Below are 24,073 nucleotides of genomic sequence, written 5' to 3'. Positions count from 1 at the left end.
TGTGATGCATGTGGCTAATCCTCTATGGGGGCTGGTGCCTTTATATATATGATTATGTGCGTGTCCCTCGCAAACCCAATGAGAAAATGCTGCCCCACGTTCTGGGACTGGGAGAGTGGCAGGTGAGGCACAGGAGGTGGGACCCCGAAGTCACAGCACTGCTTCTCTGAGGAGTTCTGCTCTTTATTGTCCATTCTATTCACAAACAGCACGAGTTCCTACTGCGAACACTTCCCGAGGGGGAGCTCAGCCAAGCCTGACTGCAGCAGGGGCCAAGGAAGAGGCCAGTGAGCCTCTGAGACAGGGGCTCTAGGGCCTGAGGCCTGGATCTTCTGCCTGGGGTCCCTGAATGGGGAGAGGGCAGAGGCAAGGCAGGCTGGAGCCCTCAAGACCCAAGCGTTTCCCCCTTTCCTCTTAGGAGGGCTTCTTCCCACTCTCCCCCTAGAGAAACTGAGGCAGGACAGGCTTGGCTGGGCGAGGAAGGCCTTACCCTTCCTGGGGTGGGCCTTGGTTGGGGCCCAGGAACATCCCGCATCTGCCACATAACTTCTTGGGCTGCACATTCTTCCTGGGCACCAGCCAGCAGCTGGAGCACCGGGTGCCATACTTCTTGTACCTGGGATGGGGGTACAAAAATCCAACATTCAGGATGCACCAGGGACACAGAAACCACCACCGGGAAACCACTTCCCAAGGGTGGTTATTTCCCCTTCCCAACACCCCATGCTAGCTAGGTACAGGCTGACTGGGGACCCTGCCCCAACTCCCTCCTCCAGTCTGCAGACCTGATACCACAGGCATTGCAGAGAGGTGTCCCATCTTCGGCATCTCTCCAGAGTGGGGTTCTCTGGGTCCTACAAGAAGCACAGCGCCTGGCCCCTGAAAAGGCAGAGGCCAAAGGGCAGGAGTCAGAGGCCAAGCGTCCAGGCTCAGGAGGCTCGTGTGGGGTGGGGAAATCTGGGAGGATCTCTGTGAAGGCCCCACTGGGCTCTGGGCCCGTCCCCGGGTGTTGCCATATCTGAGACAAAGGGAAAGTCAGGAAGGGAGACAGATGGCAAAGCTTGGCAGAGGAGGAAGCCGGGGGTGGGGGTGACTCAGCAGAGTGAAGGGGGGCACTGAGACTCATCCTGGATGGGTCTAAATGGGGAAGCAGGGTGGGGAGTAAGACAGGGGAGATAGAAGGCGCTCCCCCCCCTCCCTTTATTTATAGCTCTCATGTCTCCAGGACTCACCCAGGGCCTCGCTGCCTCCTGGGTTGGCCTCAGGGCCTGTAGGGGGAGCCGGAGAGCGGCTGCTGCTGGTCAGGCTGGGGGGCAGACAAGGCATTAGTATTGGGGGATCTGTACCCTGTCCCAGAAAGCCTCCCAAAATAAAGATTTACTATCAAGATAACAGGCATTTGCCCTAGCTGGTTTGGCTCAATGGATAGAGCGTCAGCCTGTGGACTGAAGGGTCCCAGGTTCTATTCCTGCCAAGGGCACATGCCTGGGTTGCGGGCTCGATCCCCAGCAGGGGGCATGCAGGAGGCAGCCAATCAATGATTCTCTCTCATCACTGATGTTTCTATCTCTCTCTCTCCCTCTCCCTTCCTCTCTAAAATCAATAAAATATATATTTTTTAAAAAATGGTATCAGGCATCCCTCAGGAGGCATCTGATGTCTGAAAGGCCTGGCTTTGTCTCTCATTAGGAATAGTAATAACAATAATAATAATTATTATTATTATTTGAAGAGATAGTATGCTTGGGGCCAACCTGTTAGGGTGAAATCCCACTTCTCTCTGCCCTTGCTGTGTCCTTGTGTGACCTTGGAAAAGTGATGTCTCCCCTCTGTGCTTCAGTTTCCGAATCCATAAAATGGGCTTTACAAGGCTTCAATGAACCCATATACATCAAGGGCTACATGTTACCTCTTAACTGTTGCTCCTGACAAGTGGTAGCTATTATCATTACTGGAAAAAACAATGGTAGCAGCAGCCTGCAGTGCGGTCAGGCCGGTCTCAGAAAGAGGAGACCCAGGCTCAGCCGGGGATGTGACTGGCGATGGCAGCAGGGCAGTGGCTGGCACGTCTCGCTTGGCCCTTTGAGAGCCCAGGCCTGGAGGCGCCTCACCACAGGCCTCTGTCCTCATCGTTATCATTAACGGCACGGAGGGTGCCCTCCCGGCGGCCAGCTCCTACCTGTAGCTGTGTGTGATCTGAAGGCTGGAATCCGGCTTTATCTGAAACGTCAGGGTCACTCCCTCGAACCCAGGGTCCACTTTCTCGGCGCCCTGGTGCGGGTTTGACTGCTTCCGAGGTCTCCTCTGAGGTGGGGCCGAAGGGGCTGGGGAAATCTCAGGAGGCCCCAGGCTGCCTCCTCGCTGACAAATTGGGGTCAGCATGGCCCTGGGATCCCTGGCCAGAGGTGGAGGTTCCACACACCCCAGGGCCTTCAGCTCCCAGCTGGGGGCCAGGGCCTGGGGGTCTTGGGCAGGGGGCTGGGCCAGCCCCTCCGCTGTCTCTTGGAGGAAGTGCAGGCTGGTGACGGAGTCCTGACGTGCAGGCCAGAAGGAACTGGGGACAAGGGGCAGTGTGGTCACCCCCTTTCCTGGGCAGCCCTACACAGGCCTCAGCAAGGGCAACTGCATGGCCTTGACTACACGGGACCCCACGTATCCCTGAGGACCAGAACCTCTTCTTTGTAAGTACCAGTAACTAACACGGTGACTCCTAAATAACCCCAGGAACCAGGAGTCATGACCCCTTGGCCACTGGGCCAATTTGGGAGAAGGGGCGGCTCCTTAACGCACCTGCTACTGGGTCTGAGGCATCTTGGGGTCCTTGGCGCCTGTTGGGCGGGGGGTCCGGGGAGCGGCTCGGGGTCCAGACATGATGGCGCCAGCAATTCTCGCAGCAGCATCATGGAGAGGTCTGGCGCTGGCTCAGCCTCCATCATGCCCCAGCCCAGCCCCCCTCCCCTAATCTTGCCCCGCCCCCTCGGGCCCACGGATGAGCGCCACCTGGGTGAAGCGGAGTGTGCGGTGTGTGCGTGGTGCATGCGCTCCAGGCAGAGGGGGCAATGAGCCCCACCTGGGTGGGGCGGGGCGGGGCGCTGCCAGACGCCTGCTTCCTAGCCCCCCCCCCCCCCCCCCCCCCCCCCCGCTTTAGGCCAGGCCCGGCCCCTTTCCCTTCCTACTCTAGGACTCTGCTGGGTGCCTGTACACCCCTCGTGGCCTGGGCCCCTTCAAATCCCTCCGCGGCTGCAGGGGCGGGGCCTTGCCATGCTGACGCATACGTAGGCCCTCAAGCTTCCAGGCCCAATTCCGGCCTCTACCTCAGTTTCCCCGCTGGCCCCCTCGCAGCTGTGAGAGGCAGAGTTGAGGGCCTGGAAGATGAAGGTGTAGTTGCTGGGCGGGGCTGCCCCCCACTTCCCCACCAAGGACACTCGGGATGCTGGAGTTCTGTAAGATGGGTTTATTGTCACTCTAATTAGATTCCAACCCTTTCCACACTCGGATTCTCCGGGGCTTGGAGAGGCTGCCCCAGTAGGGGCCCTGTCTCCACCAGAGCCTGGACATGGGATCTCTCTGAAGCATTTGGCCTTCTTGGTGCTTCTGACATCTCTCTCGGGTCTGTCCATGCTCTGGGCTGGGCTGGCAACGTGGCTATTTCTCCAGTCCTGGCCCTTGGGCCATGGGTGTCCGGGATGGTCCCGCTGCCCATTATCAGTGCGGCTTGGGGACGTGACCATCCACGTAGAAGTTCCTGGTGATCTTGGGCAGGGTGAATTCAGCCCCTTCCAGCTCAGGTGTCAGGATGATCTGGCAGCCCAGCCGGGAGTTCTCCTGGAGGAGGGGGGCCATGTCCAGCATGTCATCCTCCCTGGGCGAGGGAGGCAGTGGTTAGCAGTGGGCACGTTGGTGCAGCTGGTGAGGAGGGCCCAGAGAAGCAGAGAGAGAGATCACCTTTCGGGCCAGGGAGGGGCAGGCTGACTGATCCAGGGGAAGTGGTTAGAGGGCAGTGCCGCTGCCAGCAGCTGGAGGGGGAGAAAAGCTGGGGCTGCCCTCAGCTGCTGCCCAGTGGACCTCTGGACACTGGGAAGGAGAAGGTTCAACAGCCAACCCTGCAGCTCCGAGCTGGAAGGGGGCTGCCCGCTCACCTCTCATCAGGAGAAGGCAGAAAGTCCAGGTGGTCCTCGCTCACATACACATGGCAGGTAGAGCACGCCAGGGAAGCTTCACAGGCCCCTGGAGGGCAGCAAGTGAAGGGAGTTTAGGTAAGTGGCACGATCAGGCGGGTGTCATCCAGTGAGAGACATAAGGGAGAAGCCTTTTGTTTCACCACGTGCCCCTAATCTTTCCCTCCCGCCTGTATGCCCTGTGGGAGCCCTCCCCCCTGTCCTCTACTCAGCCCGCTGTTCCTGAGCTGTGGATAGGTTTTGCAAAGGGATGTCCAAGGTGCCGCATTTCCCAAGGACTTCCCAGCCAGCTGAGGGCCAGGCTGGGTACGGGGAACCATTAATGAGCATGGACTTGACCTCAGTGTAGCTGAGAGGGAAAGGCCAGGCAGGTTCCCAGTAGCCTTTGAATTCCCTTGCTGTGATCCTGTCCCTGTGCGGGGCAAATGTGTTCCTGCCTCCTTTCTGCTCCTGAAGGAGGGACTGGCTCACTCAGCACCGGTGCAGTAGGGGAAGGAGACAGGAAATAAAGGTTGAGATGCAGAAGCTGGGGTTTTTTGATTGTCCCTGGACACATTCCCAGTCTTCTGACTGATACCTGAGAACTGTGCTTGCGGATAATGCCCCTCTTGGGCTAAAACCGTCCAAAGGGTCTTCAGAGCCAGAATAAAATCCAAACTCCTCCACTCAGTCCTGGTGGTCCCCTTACCCCTCACTCACTCGACATCAACCACAATGGCTCCCTGGGCTCAGCGCCACCACCACAGGACCTTTGCACTGCTATACCTTTGGCCTGGAATGCTCTTCTCGCCACTCTTTCCATGGCCAGATCTTGTATTCAAGAACTCAACTCAACTGTCCTCCAAGTCCCCCTTGCCTGTTTCTTGTCCTTCCCCCTTGTTAATTTATTAATTTCTGTACAGCATTTATCACACCCTGTCAACCTGTCTTCCTCTCTCTGTACTTGGTACTGAGCCTAGCATGTTGTAGATGCTTAAGAGACATCTGTTACAAGTGAATGACAGGACAGAATTCTCCTTTCTCTTCCAGACATGTCGGATAATGAGAGTAGAGAAGCAAGGCAGCCTCCTGATCCTCCCTGTATAACGGGGAGAAACTAGGCCTTGAAACTCCAAGTAGTCCCTAGCATCTCTTCCTTAACCGTTTCCCACCTTGTTAGCATCCTCATCCCTGAGATCAAGATTAGCCTATCTAATAAAAGACAGAATATGCAAATTGACCATCACTTCGAGACAAAGATGGCAGTGCCCACAGCCAATAAAGAGGGAATATGCAAATTGACAGGACAAAGATGGCGTTCTGCCCCACCCTGGCCGCTCGGGGCCTCGGGTGCTGGCAGCCAGGGGAAGGAAGGCCTATTCTTGCACGAATCTTCATGCATCGGGCCTCTAGTCTAATATAAATGTCCCAATTAGTCACTACACACTAACCATGTGCCAAGTATTAAGCATTACACATGACATCTGTTTAATCTTCTGTAGCAACCCAAGCAAGAGGGAACTAAGTTATCCTATTTTATAAATGAGAAAACAGAAGCCCAAAGATGCTAAGTACCTTGCTCAGGGTCACACAGCTGAAAACAGGCCACTTGCCTCTAAAATTCATATTTCAATCTATGTCCTAGACTGCCAGCTACTGGATTCCAGAAAAAACTTGAGGAAGGCCTGCCATAACCCCCACTCCACCCCCAACATCGCCAACCCTCTAATGATTAAATCAGCCTCCCTATTACATTCACCCAACAAACAACCCTGTACATTTTTTTTCCAGACCACCCTTTCCAGTTGATGATATAATTACATGTTTACTCCCTATTAGGTTGAAATTGGTGTGAAATGACAGGAGCCTTACCTATTTTAGTACATGGTTGCTTGGCACACACTAGTGTTCAATATTCACAGAAAAGCGGCACAGGTTTAGTGGCTAAAATTGTTGGGTTTGAATCTAATTTTGCTACTTCACCTTGGACCAGGTCTACATAACCTGGGGCTCAATTTCTTCACCTATAAAATGTGATAATCTGTCTTGCTCAGTGGTTGAGCATCAACCCATGATCCAGGTCACGGTTCCATTCCTGGTCAGGACACAGGCTAGGGTTGCATGTTTACTCCCCAGTAGAGGGAGTGTAGGAGGCAGCTGATTGATGGTTCTCTCTCATCATTGATGTTCCTATCTCCCTCTCCCTTCCTCTCTGAAATCAATAAAAACATATTTGAAAACAAAAATAAATAAAATGAGATAATCTCCCCTATGGCATAAAGTTGTCATGAAAAGTCAGTTAATAAGTGTCAACATGCTTAAAGTAATGTCTGCTATTACTATCTTTCCTTCAACAAATACTGATTTAATACCTGTTGTGTCTAAATACCATGAGAGGCAACAGATATGTGTAAACAAGGCAAACAAGGTTTCTGATCTCATTCTGGGGAGAGATGACAAAGAAGGAAACAAAATGGTGAGAAGAGATATGAGGACAATAAAACACAGTAACCTAAGAGGCTGGGCCATGTGCACTTTAGGTCCACTGAAGGGGATGCTACTGTCAGGAAGATGACATTTACGCTGAGACTTGAAGGATGAGAAGAAACCAGAAGATCTGATGGAAAATCACTTCAGACCCTGGGGGTAGCAAATGCAAAGGTCCTGAGGCATGAGTGAATTAGGCAGTTTGAGGAATAGCAAGAAAGCCAGTGTGGCTAGAACAGAGGAAGGAAGGAGGAAGAACACAAGCTCCCAGGGGCAGGAGTTTTCATGGCCTCTAGTAAATGTCAATTACGCTGGGGGAACGAACCTTAAGAGCTACCTGGGCAGGGGATGAGGCAGTGCTGAGGAGTGTAGATTTATCCCAGGACTGGTGGGAAGCCATGGAGGGTTAATCAGCAGAGAGATAACTAATTTGTGTGTTGTTTTTTTCAACGAATGATAAGGGCCTCGGAAATTCCCTGTGCCTGGCTCCCACCTTCCAGGTCCACACCATGGCGCTGGGCCAGGTGGAGAACATTATCCCCGACTCTGCCTCTCACCGGAATCCGTTGGCCTGACCGGTCTACGAACACCACGTTCACCCTGAGGACAGATGGGAATGCAGATGCCGTACTGGACGATGGCTCAGGGTTCAGGTGGAATCTAGGCTTAGGACAGGGAAACAGGACAAAGCGTAGGGGGACTCTAACGATGAGGCTGCGGGGTATGGTGGGGACTAGAAAAACCTCGTGGGATGAGGAATGGGGGCCTCCTCCCACCCCCACTCACACGTCCCCGGGCCGCTCCGGGCCGCTCGGTTCTTCCTCCCCCGCCGAGCGCGAGCCTGGAAAACACAGTTGGGTGAGCCACGCGCAGCGCCCTGCGGGCTTTGGACGGGTTAATGCTGCCCTACCCCCGAACCCGAGGCGCCGCAGGTACCTGTCACCCGGAATTTTCTGGCTGTCGCTGGTGACGCCGCCTCCCCGGATCCCCAAAAGCCCCCAGAACGGCTCCACCAGCGACCTTTGGCCACCCGCAGCAAGAACCCAGCATTCACGCCGCCCCGGGCCACGGAGGCGGCCATGACAGGCGTCACGTGACCCGGAAATGGAGCATGCGCTGTAGCGCACAAGCGAGACGGACTCCTAATTACCCCAATATAAGCGCCGATGTCGGCGCAGGGCACGGAACAGCTGGAGTTGAGGGGAAGGGGCAGCGACCGGATCTGGCACACCAAGACCTGTAGGGGCCACCCCAGACCTCCCACCCAGGCCCATTGTCTCAAGAACCAGTCAGCTCTGCTTTCTTTAAAACCATTTACTTACAAACTTTAATTGAGCAAATGTCTTTGTGAGAGGAGGGGGACCCCCAGAGTAAAAAGGAAGCTGTGGCCTAGCTGGCCAGGGGCGGGGCCCAGGGTCACTTCAGGCCAACAGGTCCTGCTGGTGGGCAGGGGCAGAGTTTATCTGCATGGAGTTGTGTGATTCCAGCAATGGTCCAAGGGGAGGCCAGCTCCAAGTGACCTGGCCAGGGTGGAGGTGAAGTTCATCTTCAACATGGGGGGAGTCAGCAGAGGGTCAGTGAGGTGCACAGTGCCGGACTCCCATAGACAAAGAGCAGGGGGGCTGGTTTCAGCGGGCAGAGAAAGCCTGTCGCTGCACCTAGGCCTGGGCAGAGGAATGGTGGAGTTGGTTTGCTAAGACCAAGGCTTTGGCCTTCTACTGTCCCCAGGGTGGGGACCCTGGGTAGAGGGATCCAATCCCCAGGCCAGAGCTGTTTGGTCCCGAGTCAAGCTTCCAGAGCTTGACGTCTGAAAGGCTCTGGCCAGTGGGGTTTGGGGTCCCGCTTTAAGGCATCAGAAGGCAAGGGGACTGTGGCAGGGAGCAGGGCACCCAGAGCTGGAGTACAGGCCAGACTGGGCAGGCAGGGGCAGGAGGCAGCCATGCCTGCAACAGACATGGGAGAAAGAGAAAAGAGCTGAGCCATTTCAAACTGAAGAGTGTGGAATGGAGGCACAGACAAGTTGAAACTTGCAGGTATAAGACCTGGGGGTCGTTCTGGATTATTTAAAAAATAATAAAAATTAGAAAAGGAAACAAAAGTCAATTGTCAAAGTTAAAAAAGGGGGATAGTCTCTGATCCTCACGGGAGGTCAGGGAAACCTCCAAGGCACTCGAAAGGCCAAGAACAGGAGCGACGAGGCAGGAGAAGGCTCCCCGAGAGGCAGATGCCGGCGGACACAGGGAGGGCAGAAAGGGGCCCAGCCTGCTCTCTCTCTTAAGGCTGCAGGGTTTCCATGCTAGGAGCAGACCAGAGATGCAGAGTAGCCCCCAGACTCTCCCACACTCCTTGGGCTCCAGCTGGTTGGTCAGCAAAGTCTTTCAGAGATTTTCTATTACTGAAAGGAAAAAACAAACAAAAACACAAAACACCAGAAAACCCAAAAGCGATTTGGTGCAGGCCCTGGAGCATCTCTGGCACTAGCCCCTTAGAAAATCCTCTTGCGCTTCAGGTACGAATCTGCATAATGGCCACCAAGGCCTTGGGAGTGCTGTCCCACATAGCTGCCTTCTGGGCTGGGCTCTGGCGAGGGCAGCAGGTGGGCAAAGCTGCGTTTCTGGCCACCCAGTGGTGTCTAGAAACAGAGGAGAGGGGGTAGCAAGTCAGGGGCCACCTGGGGGTCGCCATTCCCCAGCTCTGTGTGCCCTCAACCCCTGCCCGTACCTTCAGTAGGTGGCTATGGCCATTGGGCCCAGGGCCCAGGCCCAGGAGCCCTTCTCCGGAGCCCAGTGGAGAGGAACCAACCGCCTGGCAGAAATGGGAAATGGGATAAAAAAAAACATCCCCCAGAGCAAAGGTCAGGACTTCAGGTTCAAATCATGCCTCTGCTGCTTACTAGCCATGACTGGTGGTGGTGGTGGGGGCGGGGGGACAAATTAGCTCTGTCTCTGAGCTTCAGTTTTTTCATCTGTCAGCTGGGGCTAATACCATCCAACCCCTGGCTTCTGGGAAACTAAGTGGAGGCTCAGAAGGCTGGGCAGCACCAGGTGCTACACACACAGGTGCAGGAAGGCTGTTCTAATTCACCTTGGCTCTAAGCAAAACGGATCCCTGCCACCACCCTAGCCTTGACCTAGGCACCGAAGGTCACAGAGATCCCTTGCATCCTGGTTGTCCCTGGGAACCTGTGCTCGGCTGGGGGAGGCTCCTCACCTTGTTAAGGTGGCTTTGCTTGAGGCCAGCCTGCAGGCCGCTGGTGAAGTAGGAAGTGGGCGAGCCCGAATAAAAGTGAGAGAAGGATCCCCCACCGCCTCCACCACTCCGTTCGCTGAAGCCACTGGGTGGAGGGGACATCTGCAGAGAGGGGTAAGGCTGAGTGAGACAGACTACTGCAGTATCCACCCACTTTTGTAAACCACTCCTAAATGACTCTGGACTTTGGCCAACAAGCAGAGGTGCCTGCCTTCCCTCCTGCCTCTAGGGAATCCTGGGATTACCACCAGGTGTATGTGCACAGGCTGGCCGGCTGGAGGGCGAGTTCCACGTGGAGCTCACCAGCTGAGGCCCCTAGACAAGGCCCATTTACCAGCCTACTGACCACCAGGCATATGACTAAGGCCCCTGTAAACTGTTAAGCCTCAGCTGAGCTGCAAGGTGAGTGTAGAGAACCACCCACCCACCATCCCACAGAATGGTGTGAAATAATAAAATGTTTGCTGTTCTAAGCCACATGTGGTAGGACCATTTGTTGTGCAGCAAAAGCTAACTGATACACCTGAAAGGTGGGATTCACAGGGCAGCTCTTACTTTGTGTCGGCTGTGTCCGTGAGGCCCGAGGGCTGGCTCCCTTGGGTGGGAGAAGAGCCGCCTAGGTCCCATGTCCTGAATGGAAGTGGGAGAAAGTGTGTTGAGTTGGGATCTGCACCAACCTCACTCTTAGCTGAATTCTCCAGCACAGATGTCATTAGGGAAGTTTGCCCCTTCCAGCAGAGGGGAAACTCGACCTGTAGAGTGGGGCAGTGGGACGGAATGTGCTCTGTCCCAGGGCTGGCTCCACCTAAGACCCAGAGATGACTGCTACGAAGTCAGGTGGCCCCACTGGAGCCAGGTGTTTGGAGTTTTCGAGGCAAGCTGGGCATCAGAGTTGTGTGAATGCTTGCAGTTTTTATATGTTGGTATCGGTGTTTATTTCAGTTTTTTTTTAAAAATAGACTTCACTATCAATTGTTATTCTTTTATATATAAAAGGCTAAGTGACCGACCATACGTCCATCCAACCATCTGGTAAATTGCCCACTGGCAATTTAAAAATAAATGTTGCCCTAACCCAGTGGTCGGCAAACTCATTAGTCAACAGAGCCAAATATCAACAGTACGACTGAAATTTATTTTGAGAGCCAAATTTTTTAAACTTAAACTTCTTCTAACGCCACTTCTTCAAAATAGACTCGCCCAGGCCATGGTATTTTGTGGAAGAGCCACACTCAAGGGGCCAAAGAGCCGCATGTGGCTCATGAGCCGCAGTTTGCCGACCACAGCCCTGACGGGTTTGGCTCAGTGGATAGAGCGTCAGCTCTCAGACTGAAGGGTCCAAGGTTCGATTCTGGTCAAGGGCATGTACCTTGGTTGCAGGCACATCCCCAGTAGGTAGTGTGCAAGAGGCAGCTGAAGCGATGTTTCTCTCTCATCGATGTTTCTAACTCTCTATCCCTCTCCTTTCCTCTCTGTAAAAAATCAATATGTTGCCTTGTGCATGTGCAATACATATAAAGCACTCGTTGGCACCAATCTAGACAGAGTAGGAATATTCCTACCTGAACCCGTTTTCGGACATGGTCAGTTATGTTGCTTTCTCTCAAGTTCCAAGAATGCGTGATGTTAAAGTTGTAAATACTTCAACCCCAGGGAAATTAGTCGAGCACTCCGAAAGTGTTTTTACTCTTAAGGTGGTATACAGGGAGATATTAGAATAAGTTTAATCAATTTATCAGTCATTGTTTTTATATTGTGTTTTAGGGTTTTTTTGTATTGTTTTTGTTTTTATATCATGTTTTTGTTGTTTTTATGTCATGTCTTTGTTGTTGTTATGTCATGTTGTTATTGTTTATTTATTAATCAATTTATATATTATTTTCATATACATTTTACTAATTTTCTTTCATCTCTGACACTTCTATTATAGAGAAAGGGCAAATAGCGATATTAAACTATTTTTTCTAATTTTCATTCAATGTGCACGAATCCATGCACCAGGCCATTAATTTTTCTATAATACAGTGTGGGTCAAACATAACACAGGTGGCCTGCAAGTGGCCAGTCTGCAACATCTGACCTGGAAGACGTTGGAGTCATAGAAAGAACAGTTCCCCAGGGACAGAGACAGGAATCTCAGAGGGGAGAGGAGAGAGAAGGGCAGAGACAGGAAGCTAAGCCCTGTCTCTAAGGAGTTGCAGAAGTACAGCCTACAGCCTCTTGGGAGAGAAAGACAGACAGGAAGCAATGTCTGATGTGCAGATACAGACAAGAGACTGAAGGGCAAGGACTGTGTCTGGCATGTTCCCCACCGCACAGTGCTTGGCCTGGCACAGTCAGTACTAGAGAAATATTGGTTTGGAGAATGACTTGCTCCCAGGGGACAAAGGGCCACCATAGCCAGCCCTCAGGAGGGCTGACAACAGGGCAGAACGATACTCACCGAAGGGTAGTCGAAGCCATAGCTGTCAGGAAGCCCTGGTTCGGGGGGCAGGCGCGTGCTGGTGAGGGGGCTGAGCAGGCGGGACTTGAGCTGGAAGGCTTTGCTGCTGCCACCGCCTCCACCACCTCCACCTCTGGGGACTGGGGGGTTAGGCAGGGGGCCCTCAGCTGGGCGGCGGCTTCTCCCAGCGCCTCCCCAGCCCCGGGCCTCCTTACTCGCCAGATTGCTGGCAGGGAGCAGGCTGTGTAGGTTCAGGTAAGGGTTCAGGGGGATCCGGAAGTCCTTGGGGGGCTCCCCCAACAGTGAGACCTGTGGCGAGAGGGCTGGATTCGAGAGGGTTCCTGACGGGAAACATCGCAGGGCAGGAGACTGGAACAGTGCTGGGCCCAGGACAGGACCTTACCCCGGGCGGTGCTGGCAGAGGCCCACCATCTTTCTGCAGGCCTCTGAGGCCAGTGCCTAGGAGTCCCGCAGGGGCAGGGGGTGTAGTGAGCTGGGCTGCTGGGGGACCCAGGCCCATGGGTTCTCGGTCACCTCCGGAAGGACCAAGCAGTGGCGGTAGCAGGGGTGGTGGCTTCCCTCGCCGGGGTGGCAGCTCTGGGGGCAGGCCCCCTCCTACAGAGAGAAGAATGTCAGTGGCCCCAACATACAGGACCCTTCCTCCCCAGGGTCCTAAAGCATTTTCTTGGACCAGGGTGAACTGCCGAGGAACAACTATGTGCTGGGCACTGAGCAAGCCCTCTGAGTATACCAACTCCCAGAATGCTCAAGGGTTCTCCCACAAGGAGGGCGCCCAGCTGACAGACACTGGGACCCAGAAAGGTTAGGGCACTTGCCCAAGGCCATGCAACTGGAAATTTAGCACCCAATAAGGAAAGGGGAAGCAGGATGGGCCCAGCGAGATGACAAGGGGAAGGGTCTGTTACCTGCAGACAGCTCCCCAAGGAGGTGGTTGGCCGACTGGGCACCAGCCTGCAGGGTGCCCAAGGGAGAGTCTCCCAGGATCCCGGGCTTCTGGGGACAGAGCACAATCAGCTGGTGATGGGGGCAGTGTGGCCTTAGCAGCAGACAGGTATTGCCAAGGGTCTCAATGCCCAGCACACCCAGATTCTAGCCCACGCATTCACGGGTCCCCCAATGTCTGTGACACCCTGGCCATCATCCATCTGGCCAGCTAGTGGTGCCCAAGGACCTCCTGCAAGCCAAGACCCACCTGAGACCCAGGGAACATGGACCATACATTCAGTAGTCAGGGCCTACCACTCCAGTGTTAGTATCACACACACACACCGGGACAATCCTTAGGCACCCACCATCCCACACCCAGCCTCCCGGCCGATTATCACGGAAGGAGTCATTCTTAGCTACACATGGATTCAGTCTCTTAGGCACACAAAAGTCCAAACCCACAACTTCACACTGTCAGCTATTGTCAGACATACTCATGCCACTGACACGGCCCCAGTGAATCAAACCAGACAGGGTTGTACATGTGTGTTCTATTTGCATCCATCTATGTGTGGTGTGTGTGTGTGTGCACACACACATCTCTGTGCTCTCAGGTGTGGTATCTGTGTGTCTATTTTTGTGTGTGTATGTGTCTCCATGTATATCAGTTTTTGCATGTGTGCATGTGTCTCCGTGTGTGCACTGAGGTGGTATGGTGTGTATATTTGTGTGTACGTGTCTATTTTTGTGTCTTTGCATGAGGCAGTAGGGGTGAAAGGCCATTCTAGTCCCTGGTGGGGCCAGGTCTTTCTTCCCCAAACTGAGTCCTGAGCACCTGTGACAGGTCAGGCCCCATATTAAGCACCAGGGACACAGCCAGATGGCCCATAACCCCGAAGGCGAGCCCCAGATATGAGTAGTGTTTGAAACTGAAAGGGAAAGGGCTGTGGCAGGACGTGTGAGTGAGGAGGGAACCCAGGGCCCACACCCATGTTACCTTCTGACCCTGGGTTTGCAGGGCCAGCTGCAGCAGCGCCGTGGACAGAGCAGGCCCATTGAGCAGTGGCATGGCTGGGGGGGCACCCAGGAGACCTGGAGGGAGACCAGGGAAATGGATGGAAGCCCCCCTCTGCAATTAGAGGCAGCCCTGCGCCTGAAGCCATGAGAGAGCAAGTGAACAGCCCAGAGGAAGGGCCTGGGAAGGGAGTCTGCCCTGGGAAAGGATGGCCCCTTTCCCATCACCTTGCCTCACTGCAGGCTGCAATGCTCCCACCTCTGACCCCATGCAGGTGACCTCCGTTCTTAACCCAGCTCTTGCACATGGGGCTCTGGTCACAGGGAGCTCAGATGGGAACAGTCCCTGGGAGATGCCTGGCTCTGAGAGGCTGGGGACCTGGTCCCCACCCACTGTTCACTTGACACGCCTTACCCTGCTTGCCTCCCGAGTTGCTGTGAAGCAGGGGATTGAGCAGCAGCTGGAGGGAGGCGGAAGGCCCCAGGTTGTTGAGCAGCTGCAGGATACTGGGTTCAGGCAGGAGCCCTTTGCCCCGATTGAGGGCCTGAGGAAAGAAAAAGATGGTGGTTCAGAGCCCTGCCAGGCCACAGAGGTGAGGCCTCATCCTTCCTTATTGCCCCCAGAACCTGAGTGGTGACCGCCAAGAGCCCTGATTTCTCAAGGGAGGAGAGCCTGGCCTCCCCAGTTTCCCATTCCCACTCCTTGGGCACACACTCACCGTGGCCTGGGCAGCGATGAGCGCAGCCAGCATGCTGCGGCCAGGGGGCCCTGGGGCACAGAAGGAAATGCGCAGGTGGCTGCCCCCCAGGGCCAGGCCGTCTGCCTCCTGCTGCACCTCTTCAGCCATCTCGGCAGTCTCATACTCCAGCACAGCGAAGCCCTTCAGCTGCCCATCCTGGCCGTACGCCAGCTGGTGAGGGTGGGGGAGGTGGATGTGAGTGCCAGGGGGGGCAGTGACCACTCTCACGTGGAGTGACAACTGTGACCAGGCATGGATCCCGATTAAGAGAGACCCCCCACCCCGCCAGATAGGGTAGATTTTGGGGCCTGGCACTGTTCTGAGCCCTGTTCCTCATTAGCTCATTGAATCTTCTCCATGGCGGGGAGAAGCTGCATCCTATCCATTTTTCAGAGGTGGCAACTGAGGCTCAGAGAAGTCAGTATGCTCCAAGTCACACAGCTGGTGAGAGGACAACACTGGGACCCGTCTCACAGGGATCAACTTCCTTGGGCTTCCTGCCAGTGTCACGTTGGGACTTTGAGATTCCCGAGCATAGGAAGCAAGCTGAGGTTGCAGGGCTGGGAGGAGGGGCTGGCTGGAAAAGAGGCAGGTGGGTGGCTTTGGAGCACCATCAAATCAGGAGCCTCAGGCCAAGGACACTGCAGCCAGGGCTGGGAAGGCACAGAGCCTGGGGGCAAAGCAGGTGGCCTCCGAGCTCAGGCTGGTGGTGAAAGGTAACAGCCAGTGAGCCACAGGGAACAGAGGTGTCATCAGGGCAAACCAGGGAGGCCTGTCCACCATCCTTGATTGCAGCCATTTGGTACTTTAGGCTTACAGCTCCTCCTCCAGGCCCCTGGGCCAGATGTGTTCCCAGACTGAGAATTTTTAAGAAATCAGAAAGAAAGAATACCACATATATTACATATTACATATCAGTCACTCCAGTAGGGTCCAGGGCACCCGGAAAATCAAATGCAAATAGCTCTGCATCAAGACACAAAGAGAAAGGCCACAGACACCCCACAGTAGTTCTCTGCTGCCAGGCCTCTTGGTTTTCAGGGTATTTCGAGTGCTGGATTGTGGATGGGGACTATGCCAGGGAAAGCAGATACTGGGTGAGAGCACTCAGCTGGGCTCTTCACTGTGTCCAGATACAGGCACTGTCAGCATGCCCACTTTGCAGATGAGAAAACTGAGGCTCAGAGAGGGGCAGTCCCTTGCCCAGGCCATAGAGCTGGAGCTGGGATCAAGCAAGGCAAAGCTGATACCCTTAACAGGACTGGCCACCTCAGCATGGCGATGGCTGTCCCAAGAGCTAATATCATTTCTCTGGGTTCTGACTGATGTAGTGTGGTTTGGGACCAACCCAATGCCCACCAGTAGGGAATGGTACAGAGTCCATAAAATGGAATATGGCACCGCTGCAAAGGGAATGAGAAAACTCCGTCTGAACACAGAAAGATGCCCAAGACAGAATGAGTGGAAAAACCAAACCAACGCAGGCACAGCAATGAATGGATCAAGAAGAGAGGAATGCAGGAACATATAAACACATTTGTTGAAAATGCTTAATAAAATCTCGCTGGAAGGACACAACAAACTGGTACAAGCAGGGGCTCTGCAGGAAAAAGTGCTGGGGGGCCGGGAGGGAGCCTTTACCACACAATGTGCTGAATTTCCAAATGTGATGGGCTGCCCTTTCAGAAAAGCAAGTAAGTGGAAAAGGCTTTTTTTTACAAGGTCTTGTGAAACATGCTTTATACATATTTATAACACTCAAGTATTTTTAAGCAACTCTGTAATGAAATAAAGCAACTATAATATGTAAATTGGCCTGTGAATAAATGACAAAGTGCATTAGAGTGAGTTGCTATGGGACCTTGGTCTCATCTTGATTATGTTGAGAATAAAGCCCCCATCCCCAGGCCGACAGCAGATTCCCAGAGTGGCACCAGCCATCTTGGGAGGCAAGGGCACCCAGTTAAGAGCACAGGCCCTGGAGTCAGCTGCCTGACCTTGACTCCCAGCCCACCTCCAACTGGCTAGCTGGCCTGGGCAGGTCCCTGCAAACGCCCATCCCTGGACCTCGGTTTTCTCATCTGTAAGGTGGGGCAGCTACTGTATCTACCTCAAAGGGTAGTTGTAGGGATTCAATAAGATGTTCAACAAGGGTCCCACTCCAGGCATAGTAGCTCAGGGAGGCTGTCAGCTGGGGCCCAGCACCTGCTTTGTGTGCCAGGCAGGGTAGCCTCTGGCTATCAGCCCATCTCTGGCCAGACCCCAGACCAAGGTCGGGACACACATCTTCTCACAATCACAGATGACTAGAGACTCAGAGGGTTAAAGGGCAACCAGATGGGGAAACTGAGGCTCAAAGAGAGAACTTGTAGTTCTTGCCAACCTCAACCTCCACATGAGGAAGTGGCCATTGAACTAATTCATCTATGTCCTGAGCCCCACCCAGGACCTAACACACAGTAGGTGCAGGAGCATGAATGAATGCTGAGAGAGCAAGGAGAGGAGTTCCTACAGATGTCCCATTCCCCAGGTCCTAGAATCCATTCATACAGAGGAGTGGGCCCCACCTAACGCCACAGAGCTAGGGTCTGAGTCAGGTATCAGCTCCCTCTAGGCTGCCTGGGGCTCTGCAGTCAGGCTGCAGTGTTCCAATCCTGGTTCTACCATGTCCTGGCTGCATAACCTGACCCCTCTGTGCCTCAGTGTCCCCACCTGAAAATGGGGATAATACCTGTTACAGGCTAAAGGGACTGCAATAACGTGCTCAGAATCCAGTGAGTGCTAAAGGAACATCTGCCTTTGGGTGTTGGGAGGCTGGGGGGGCAAGACCATCTGGGGCTCTGCCAGGGCTGGGCCTGGCCTATTCTCACCCCACTGTGCTTGTCACGGGCACACATACAGAAGTGCCTGACAAATGTGATTTGGATGAACCAAGGACTGTTTTGTTAACCAATGTGTGAACATTGAATCTCAGAATGAATCTGGTCAATCCATTTTCTAACCTCAAGCTAAACAGACTGTGGGCTCCTCCAGAGCAGTCCCCTCAGTGCTGGGCCTGGGACCCAGCAGGTGTTCAAGAGGTAGCTAATGAGTGCAGGAGTGAAAGTGAATGAGGGCGAACAAGCTTTTGGCCAAGCTTTTACAAAGGCAGCCTCACTTGCACTTCACATGGGGAGAGGCCAGCGAGGTTAAACCAGTCACTAGGGGGAGTGCAGGGATTTGAACCCCAGTCATTTGGCTCCTATCTGAGCTCCACCAAATGGCCTAACGAGAACCCCATTCAAAATAGCAACGTCAACACTTTACTGAAAAGGAATCCAGGAGATTGGGGAGGGCAGGTGAACCCAAAGGACCCCTCCCAGGTGCTCCAGGCCTGGCATCTGCTCCCCAGGTTCCCACTCCAGGCATAAGCTCACCTGGCAGAAGGTTGGTGTGTGGACAGCCGACAGAGCCCGGCGCAGGGCGTCCACATCACTGAAGCCAGGGGGCAGGCGGTCAACACACAGGCAGCGGGAGTGGAGCAGGGCGGGTGTCAGCTGTCCTGCATCTGTCCAGTGCACATAGAGCGTGCGCGTGCCCAGCGGCTTGCCCAGCAGGTCCGATTTGGCACGGGCAGCCGAGTCCTTCTTCATGTACTCGGCAAAGCCATACCCCTTGGAATGGCCAGTGCGCTCGCTATAGACCAGGAAGCAGCGCTCCAGGCTGCCGAAGGGCCGCACCAGCTCCTCGAACTGCTGCTGAGTGAGGCTGGGGGGCAGGTTGGCCACGCAGAGCAAGGCATCAGTGGGCTGCAGCTGCACAGATAGCTCGCGCTCCCGCAGGCAGCTCTGGTGGAAGGTGCTGATGGCGGCCTCGGCCTGCTCCCCGTTCAGCAGGGTCACAAAGGCTGCGCAGGAGGGGGAGTGGGTCAGTGGGGTCCTGGAGGGCCTGCCCCTCGACCCCATGGCTGCCCGCCCTTACTTCTCACTAAACCATGGGTTCTCAACCTTTCTAATGCCGCAACCCTTTAATACAGTTCCTAATGTTGTGGTGACCCCCAACCATAAAATTATTTTCGTTGCTACTTCATAACTGTAATTTTGCTACTGTTATGAATCATAACGTAAATATCTGTGTTTTCCGATGGTCTTAGGCGACCCTGCTAGCGGTTCTCAACCTGTGGGTCGCGACCCACAGGTTGAGAACCACTGCTGTAGAGTCTAAGACAATAGGAAAACACAGATATTTACATTACGATTCATTAACAGTAGCAAAATTATAGTTATGAAGTAGCAACGAAGATAATTTTATGGTTGGGGGTCACCACAACAGGAGGAACTGTATTAAAGGGTCGCGGCATGATAAAGGTTGAGAACCACTGCGTGTGTGATCTCAGAATACTGACCAACTAAGACACCTCAGGCCCCAGTGGACTAGATAGTTGCCAGCCTTGAGCAACTCATGCAGGTGTCTTCTACCTCCAGGAGGCCTGCTTCCTGCCCTCACCCTCTAGCCCTGTTCTCAACCTACTCATGAGCTCACCTGTCCTCTTATGTACTGTGCACCTGGCTAGGTGACACAAAAGGAATAGGTGAGTAACTTGGGTGACACACAGAGTAGTGGTCAAGCATGTGGTCACTAGAGCCTGGTTTCAACTCCAGCCTAAGTGGCTGTGGGGGTCTCAGTTTCCCCATCTGTTAAATGGGTATAACTTACTCCTCATAACCACCATCGTGCCAGCAAGGAAATAAGTGCAGAGCAGCGGCACCCTGAACAGAGGGGAGGAGACCGGACTTGAACCCAAGCAGACAGGCTCCACAGCCCCACTCTGCACCCCGTCCTCGCCACCTTTCTAGGCCAACACCTCTCTACCTCTCATGTCTGAGCCCTGGCCTAAGCCTTAGTCCTGCTGCCACTCCTGGTTTGCTGTCCAGCCAGTAGCTAGCTTTTCAAAATGATTATCAGAATGTGCCATGCCTTATCCAGGGGCTTCTCACTGCAGGGGACAAGGGAGCCTATGTGGCCTGACCCCATGGCTTTGCTAACCTCCTCTCCCATCTCTTGCCGCTACTTCCTGGATGCCAGGCACATGCCCGCTCAGGCCTTTGCGTCTGCATTTCCCTGGAACACTGATCCCCCCCCTTCTTCACCTGGTAACCCTGATCCACCCTTCAATCTGACTGCAAACATCACTTCCCCCATGAAGCCTTCCCTGACTGCTCCTGTTTCAGATCACAGCTCTGGGCTCCCACAGCACCCAGTAGCTTCTAGTCCTATGACCAGCAGGCCTCCTGGAGGTAGAAGACACCTGCATGAGTTGCTCAAGGCTGTGTTTTCCTATTGTCTTAGACTCTACGCCTGCAGTTGTGTGAATGACATCTTCCCCCCAGACTAGACCATCACTGTTTGGTTCACAGCTGTGTCCTGTGTCCCAGCATATACTGGTGCCCAATAAACATTTATTGAAAAACCCTATTAATGAGAGTCACTTAACCTCTGGAACCTCAATACCTGGCATATACACATAAGAGGTACTTAGTAAACAGTTCTGACTTGTTGCCCTTGCCAGTGTTTACTAAGTATCTTCTGGGTGCCAGATACCCACAGCCTTTTTAGGTATTTTAATATGTTTTACCTGTGGCTAACCCAAGCAGGTCATGCCCAATTTGTTGGTGAGAAAACTGAGGCTCAGGAAGGGTGAATCACTTACCTATGGCCTCCAAGTGAGGACAGACCAGGACTCGAACCCAGGTCTATTTGTCTCCAGGACCCAAGATCTTAACCACTACCCTAGCCCACCAGGTAGGTCTCCAGGGTCCCCGTCCTCACCTGTTTCTCCCCCAAGTTACAGATTGCAAGCACAAGGCCTAGAGGACACAGTCACCCACCGAGGGTCTCCCACAAGGTGGGGGGTGCAAGGCTAACAAGACTTGTCCCTGCTTTCATGGAGATGACCACTCAGTGCAGGAGGCAGGTGAGTGAGCCAGCAGTAACAGCCCAGAGTGATGGGGAGAGGCACTCAGGGCTCTGTTGAGGAGCTGCCTGCCTCCACCTGGATAGAAGAGGGGACAGCTAAGAACAGTGGCAGAGGGAACGCCTGGAAGCTTGCCACTGAGGAGGTGGCAAGGCTGGGGCACATCCTTGCAAGATAGTGTCCAAGAGGAGCTTCAGACAGGTTTTGAGGAGAGAAAAACAATCAGGTTAGGGTTAGGTTTTTTTGTTTTGTTTTTATATGTTTGATTTTTAAAATTCATTTCAGAGAGAGAGAGAAATAGAAACATCAATGATGAGAGAGAATCATTGATCGGCTGCCTCCTGCACACCCCCTACTGGTTAGCAACCGGACATGTGCCCTGACCAGGAATTGAACTCTTGGTTCATGGGTCAATGCTCAACCACTGAGCCCACCGGAGGGCTAGAATTAGGTTTGATCAGATTTGCAATCAACTGATCAAATTTGATAGATCCTGGCTCCCTGGGAGATGGCAAGTGGGAGAGAGCAGAGGGAGACTGCCATTTTGACAGAGATGGAGGGGCACCAATTGTTCTGGAGGTCTTGGAAAAGACCAGACAGGCCTAGGTGACTGCGGCTGGGGGTATGGTGTGGGAAGTGGGGAAGCCCAATGCTCAGGTATCTGGCTGAGCAGCCTGGAGGAAGAACAGGAATATCAAGACTGCTCCATAATGAACTCTCAGAAAAGATTGGGGCAACAGTCTGTCTTGTGCTGGCCTACGGGATGTTGAGCCCAAAATTCAGGAGAGGAGATGCCAGGCCTGAAAGCACCCAGCTGCAGGGACTGTCACCCCTTGCTGCTAGCCCGCCCCACAGCCCCACAAACCTGTCCCTTTGTATCTGTCCACAAAACAGTACTTGAGCTCATAGTCGCTGAGCAGGTCGTGCACTTCCTGCGAAGATAGAAGCCAAAGGACAGGGAGTCACCAGGGGCTGAAGGAAGCAATCCAGTGCAACCTTCACATGGAACAGCTACAAAAGCCGGTCAATTATAGTCCCCATTTAGCAAAGGAGGAAACTGAACTCAGAGCAGTTACTTGCCCAAAGCCATTGAGGCCACACCTGGCAGAGCCGGGATTCAAAGTCTAATTGCAGATCCCATGTTCTTAACCAACACAAAATACTCTTAGAGAGTCAGTTGGGTCTGAGTTCAAGACCTCGCTCTGCCTTATGCCTTTAGGGAAGTTGTTTAACCCAGTGGTCGTCAACCGGTGGTCCGTGGACCTCTGGTGGTCTGTGAGGTCCAAAAGGTTGGCAACAACTGGTTTAACCTGTCTGACCCTCAATTGGAAGCCTGACTCTTTTCAACAACATTACAAATTAGGTATTAACAAACCCATTTTGCAGATGAGGAAACAGCCTCAGAGAGGTGAAGGTCAAGACAGCAGCAGGAATGCCACCCAGGGGCACCTGACTGCGGACCCTGTATACTTGAAGCCCACACTGGGTGGCTGCACGTGCTTCCCAATTCCCTCCTGCTGACACTGCCGCCTTCTTGTAAGCCAGCTGCGGGGGCGAGGCTCTGTGGCCTACTTGTGCCAGATACACTGTGCACCCTGCAGGAAAGACAGTGTGTTCCCAGCTAAGAGATGGCAGGTGCTAGGAGAAGGGCTGACTCTAGAAATAAACCAGACCATGCTTAGTGGTGCTTGCCCCAGGTCTGTCCCCCAGAAACGCCCTCCCAACACTTTGGTGGCCCTACCAGCCATGTGCCCACCTACAGTGAGGGTGAGCCAGTGGCAGATGTGTTGGTGGCCCAGAAAGGAGGGATTCTGAGCAACAGGAAGAGAGTGCCCATTCCACCACCACAGGGCAGGGCATACCAGATGCAATCTCCTTGGGTCCAAAGAGCAATGGAAAGCCCTGCACCGGGAGGCCCCAAGAGAAGAGCACCCCTGGCCAGAACACTGTGGCCCCTCCTTTCTTGAAGGTCTGTGGGCTGGGAGCAGGAGACCCCTTTTTCCAAATAAATTCCGGGGCTTTGCGAGAAGAAAGATCTCAGGAGCTGCTACAACTTCCGATCTATCTCTAAGAGGAGTTAATAAACCGTGCTCTAGCCAACCCTGAACTTTTCTGGCTATGAGGTCTCGCCACCTCATGGTCGAGGGGAATGAGGATAAACACAATCAGAGCAGGGAGCAACTGGCGTCTCTGTTCCCACAGTCCCAGTCTAGCTGCCCATTCACAATCCCCCAACTTGGCCAAAGCTGCCTGCCCACTTCAATCACTAGTTCTCTTCCAAGCCTGTGGTCGCCCTTAACAAGATCCTCCCTCAGTCCAAAGTTGGTTTCTCCCTCCATCACCGCCCCCCCCCGCAAAAAATCCGCCCTTGGTCTCTCCCAAACCCTCAAGGATCCTGCGTTTGGACTCTCCCGCCGACGCCCCCTACACCCGAGCACGCGAGCGTCGGTGTTGCCTGGTTCCCCCCGCGCACGCGCACGGTGGTATTTCCCGCCACGCTTCCACACCGCCCCCCCATACCTGGTTGGTCACGTCCCCCGGGAGGCCCCGGATCAGTATCTTGCGGCGGTTACGGAACTGGCGCTCGGTGTGTTCCAAGCGTTTCCTGATCTCCTCTGGATCTAGCGGCTGCAGTTCTTCTTCGGGCGACCGGCGCTCTGGGGCATCGTCAGCTTCAGCCTCGGCCCCAGGCTCCGGGCTCAGCGGGGGCCGGTGAGTAACGGACACGTCGGCCGCCATCTTGGGAAACCCGGCGCCTTCTGGGACCAGCGAGCCAGGGCGGAGCGGCATAGAGCGGCAACCAGGGCGCGTCTGCCTATTGGCCGAAATAAGCCCCGCCTCTTCTCTTCAAATATCTCAGCCCATTGGCTAGGGCGCAGCCCGCCTCCCAGAGTTCACGCCCCATCTGGGCGCACAGCCTCCGCCCCTTTCCACCGCGGAGATGTCACCCGATAGACGCTCAGCGTGGTGGGAGATCCCCTTAGCGCAGGTGGAATCCAGCCTTAGACTCCGGCCGGGCTGGTGTGGTTCAGTGGTTGAGCATGGACCTATGAACCAGGAGGTTACAGTTCGATTCCCCGTC

General features: G+C 54.2%; 3 protein-coding genes across 4 annotated transcripts; all 3 read right to left on the bottom strand.

Moving 5' to 3' along the window:
• Nucleotides 1-486: 486 nt before the first annotated feature.
• On the bottom strand, nucleotides 487-2,936 carry ZGLP1 (zinc finger GATA like protein 1; the record flags this gene model as incomplete). The annotated part of the gene is made up of 5 exons (XM_079770333.1): nucleotides 487-616; nucleotides 786-879; nucleotides 1,233-1,306; nucleotides 2,180-2,554; nucleotides 2,791-2,936. The coding sequence occupies 5 exons, from the start codon at nucleotides 2,934-2,936 to the stop codon at nucleotides 487-489; spliced, it is 819 nt and encodes a 272-aa protein (XP_079626459.1).
• A 511-nt stretch (nucleotides 2,937-3,447) lies between these two features.
• Nucleotides 3,448-7,829, bottom strand: FDX2 (ferredoxin 2). The gene is made up of 5 exons (XM_079772846.1): nucleotides 7,581-7,829; nucleotides 7,431-7,485; nucleotides 7,138-7,244; nucleotides 4,140-4,227; nucleotides 3,448-3,862 (listed from the first exon to the last, which is right to left on the bottom strand). The coding sequence occupies exons 1-5, from the start codon at nucleotides 7,723-7,725 to the stop codon at nucleotides 3,706-3,708; spliced, it is 552 nt and encodes a 183-aa protein (XP_079628972.1). The 5' UTR covers nucleotides 7,726-7,829; the 3' UTR covers nucleotides 3,448-3,705.
• A 166-nt stretch (nucleotides 7,830-7,995) lies between these two features.
• Nucleotides 7,996-23,912, bottom strand: RAVER1 (ribonucleoprotein, PTB binding 1). Of its 2 annotated transcripts, none has more exons than XM_079772843.1 (13): nucleotides 23,512-23,912; nucleotides 21,857-21,923; nucleotides 18,455-18,924; nucleotides 15,018-15,209; nucleotides 14,714-14,843; nucleotides 14,282-14,376; nucleotides 13,263-13,347; nucleotides 12,740-12,951; nucleotides 12,337-12,645; nucleotides 10,449-10,523; nucleotides 9,855-9,995; nucleotides 9,366-9,449; nucleotides 7,996-9,276 (listed from the first exon to the last, which is right to left on the bottom strand). In XM_079772843.1, exons 1-13 carry the CDS (start codon nucleotides 23,779-23,781, stop codon nucleotides 9,130-9,132), a joined length of 2,277 nt encoding a protein of 758 aa, XP_079628969.1. In that variant the 5' UTR covers nucleotides 23,782-23,912; the 3' UTR covers nucleotides 7,996-9,129. The 2 variants fall into 2 exon arrangements, with proteins under 2 accessions (XP_079628969.1, XP_079628968.1); XM_079772842.1 differs by having other exon boundaries at nucleotides 7,998-9,276; nucleotides 13,263-13,350.
• Nucleotides 23,913-24,073: the final 161 nt, after the last annotated feature.

Source organism: Cnephaeus nilssonii (genome assembly GCF_951640355.1).
Source record: "Cnephaeus nilssonii genome assembly, chromosome: 5".
NCBI lineage: Eukaryota > Metazoa > Chordata > Mammalia > Chiroptera > Vespertilionidae > Cnephaeus > Cnephaeus nilssonii.
This window is presented reverse-complemented; position numbering and strand designations above follow the sequence as displayed.

Excerpts from the sequence above, each read along its gene's own strand:
- RAVER1 (XM_079772842.1), bottom strand. The coding sequence starts at position 23,781 with ATGCCGCTCCGCCCTGGCTCGCTGGTCCCAGAAGGCGCCGGGTTTCCC. Across the intron at positions 10,524-12,336 it reads ATGGCTTCGACTACCCTTCG|GACATGGGACCTAGGCGGCT; the intron begins GTGAGTATCGTT and ends ACTTCCATTCAG. Across the intron at positions 9,996-10,448 it reads ACGGACACAGCCGACACAAA|ATGTCCCCTCCACCCAGTGG; the intron begins GTAAGAGCTGCC and ends CCCTCTCTGCAG.
- FDX2 (XM_079772846.1), bottom strand. The coding sequence starts at position 7,725 with ATGGCCGCCTCCGTGGCCCGGGGCGGCGTGAATGCTGGGTTCTTGCTG. Across the intron at positions 7,486-7,580 it reads CAGAAAATTCCGGGTGACAG|GCTCGCGCTCGGCGGGGGAG; the intron begins GTACCTGCGGCG and ends TGTGTTTTCCAG. Across the intron at positions 3,863-4,139 it reads CTGCCTTCTCCTGATGAGAG|GGAGGATGACATGCTGGACA; the intron begins GTGAGCGGGCAG and ends TCCCTCGCCCAG.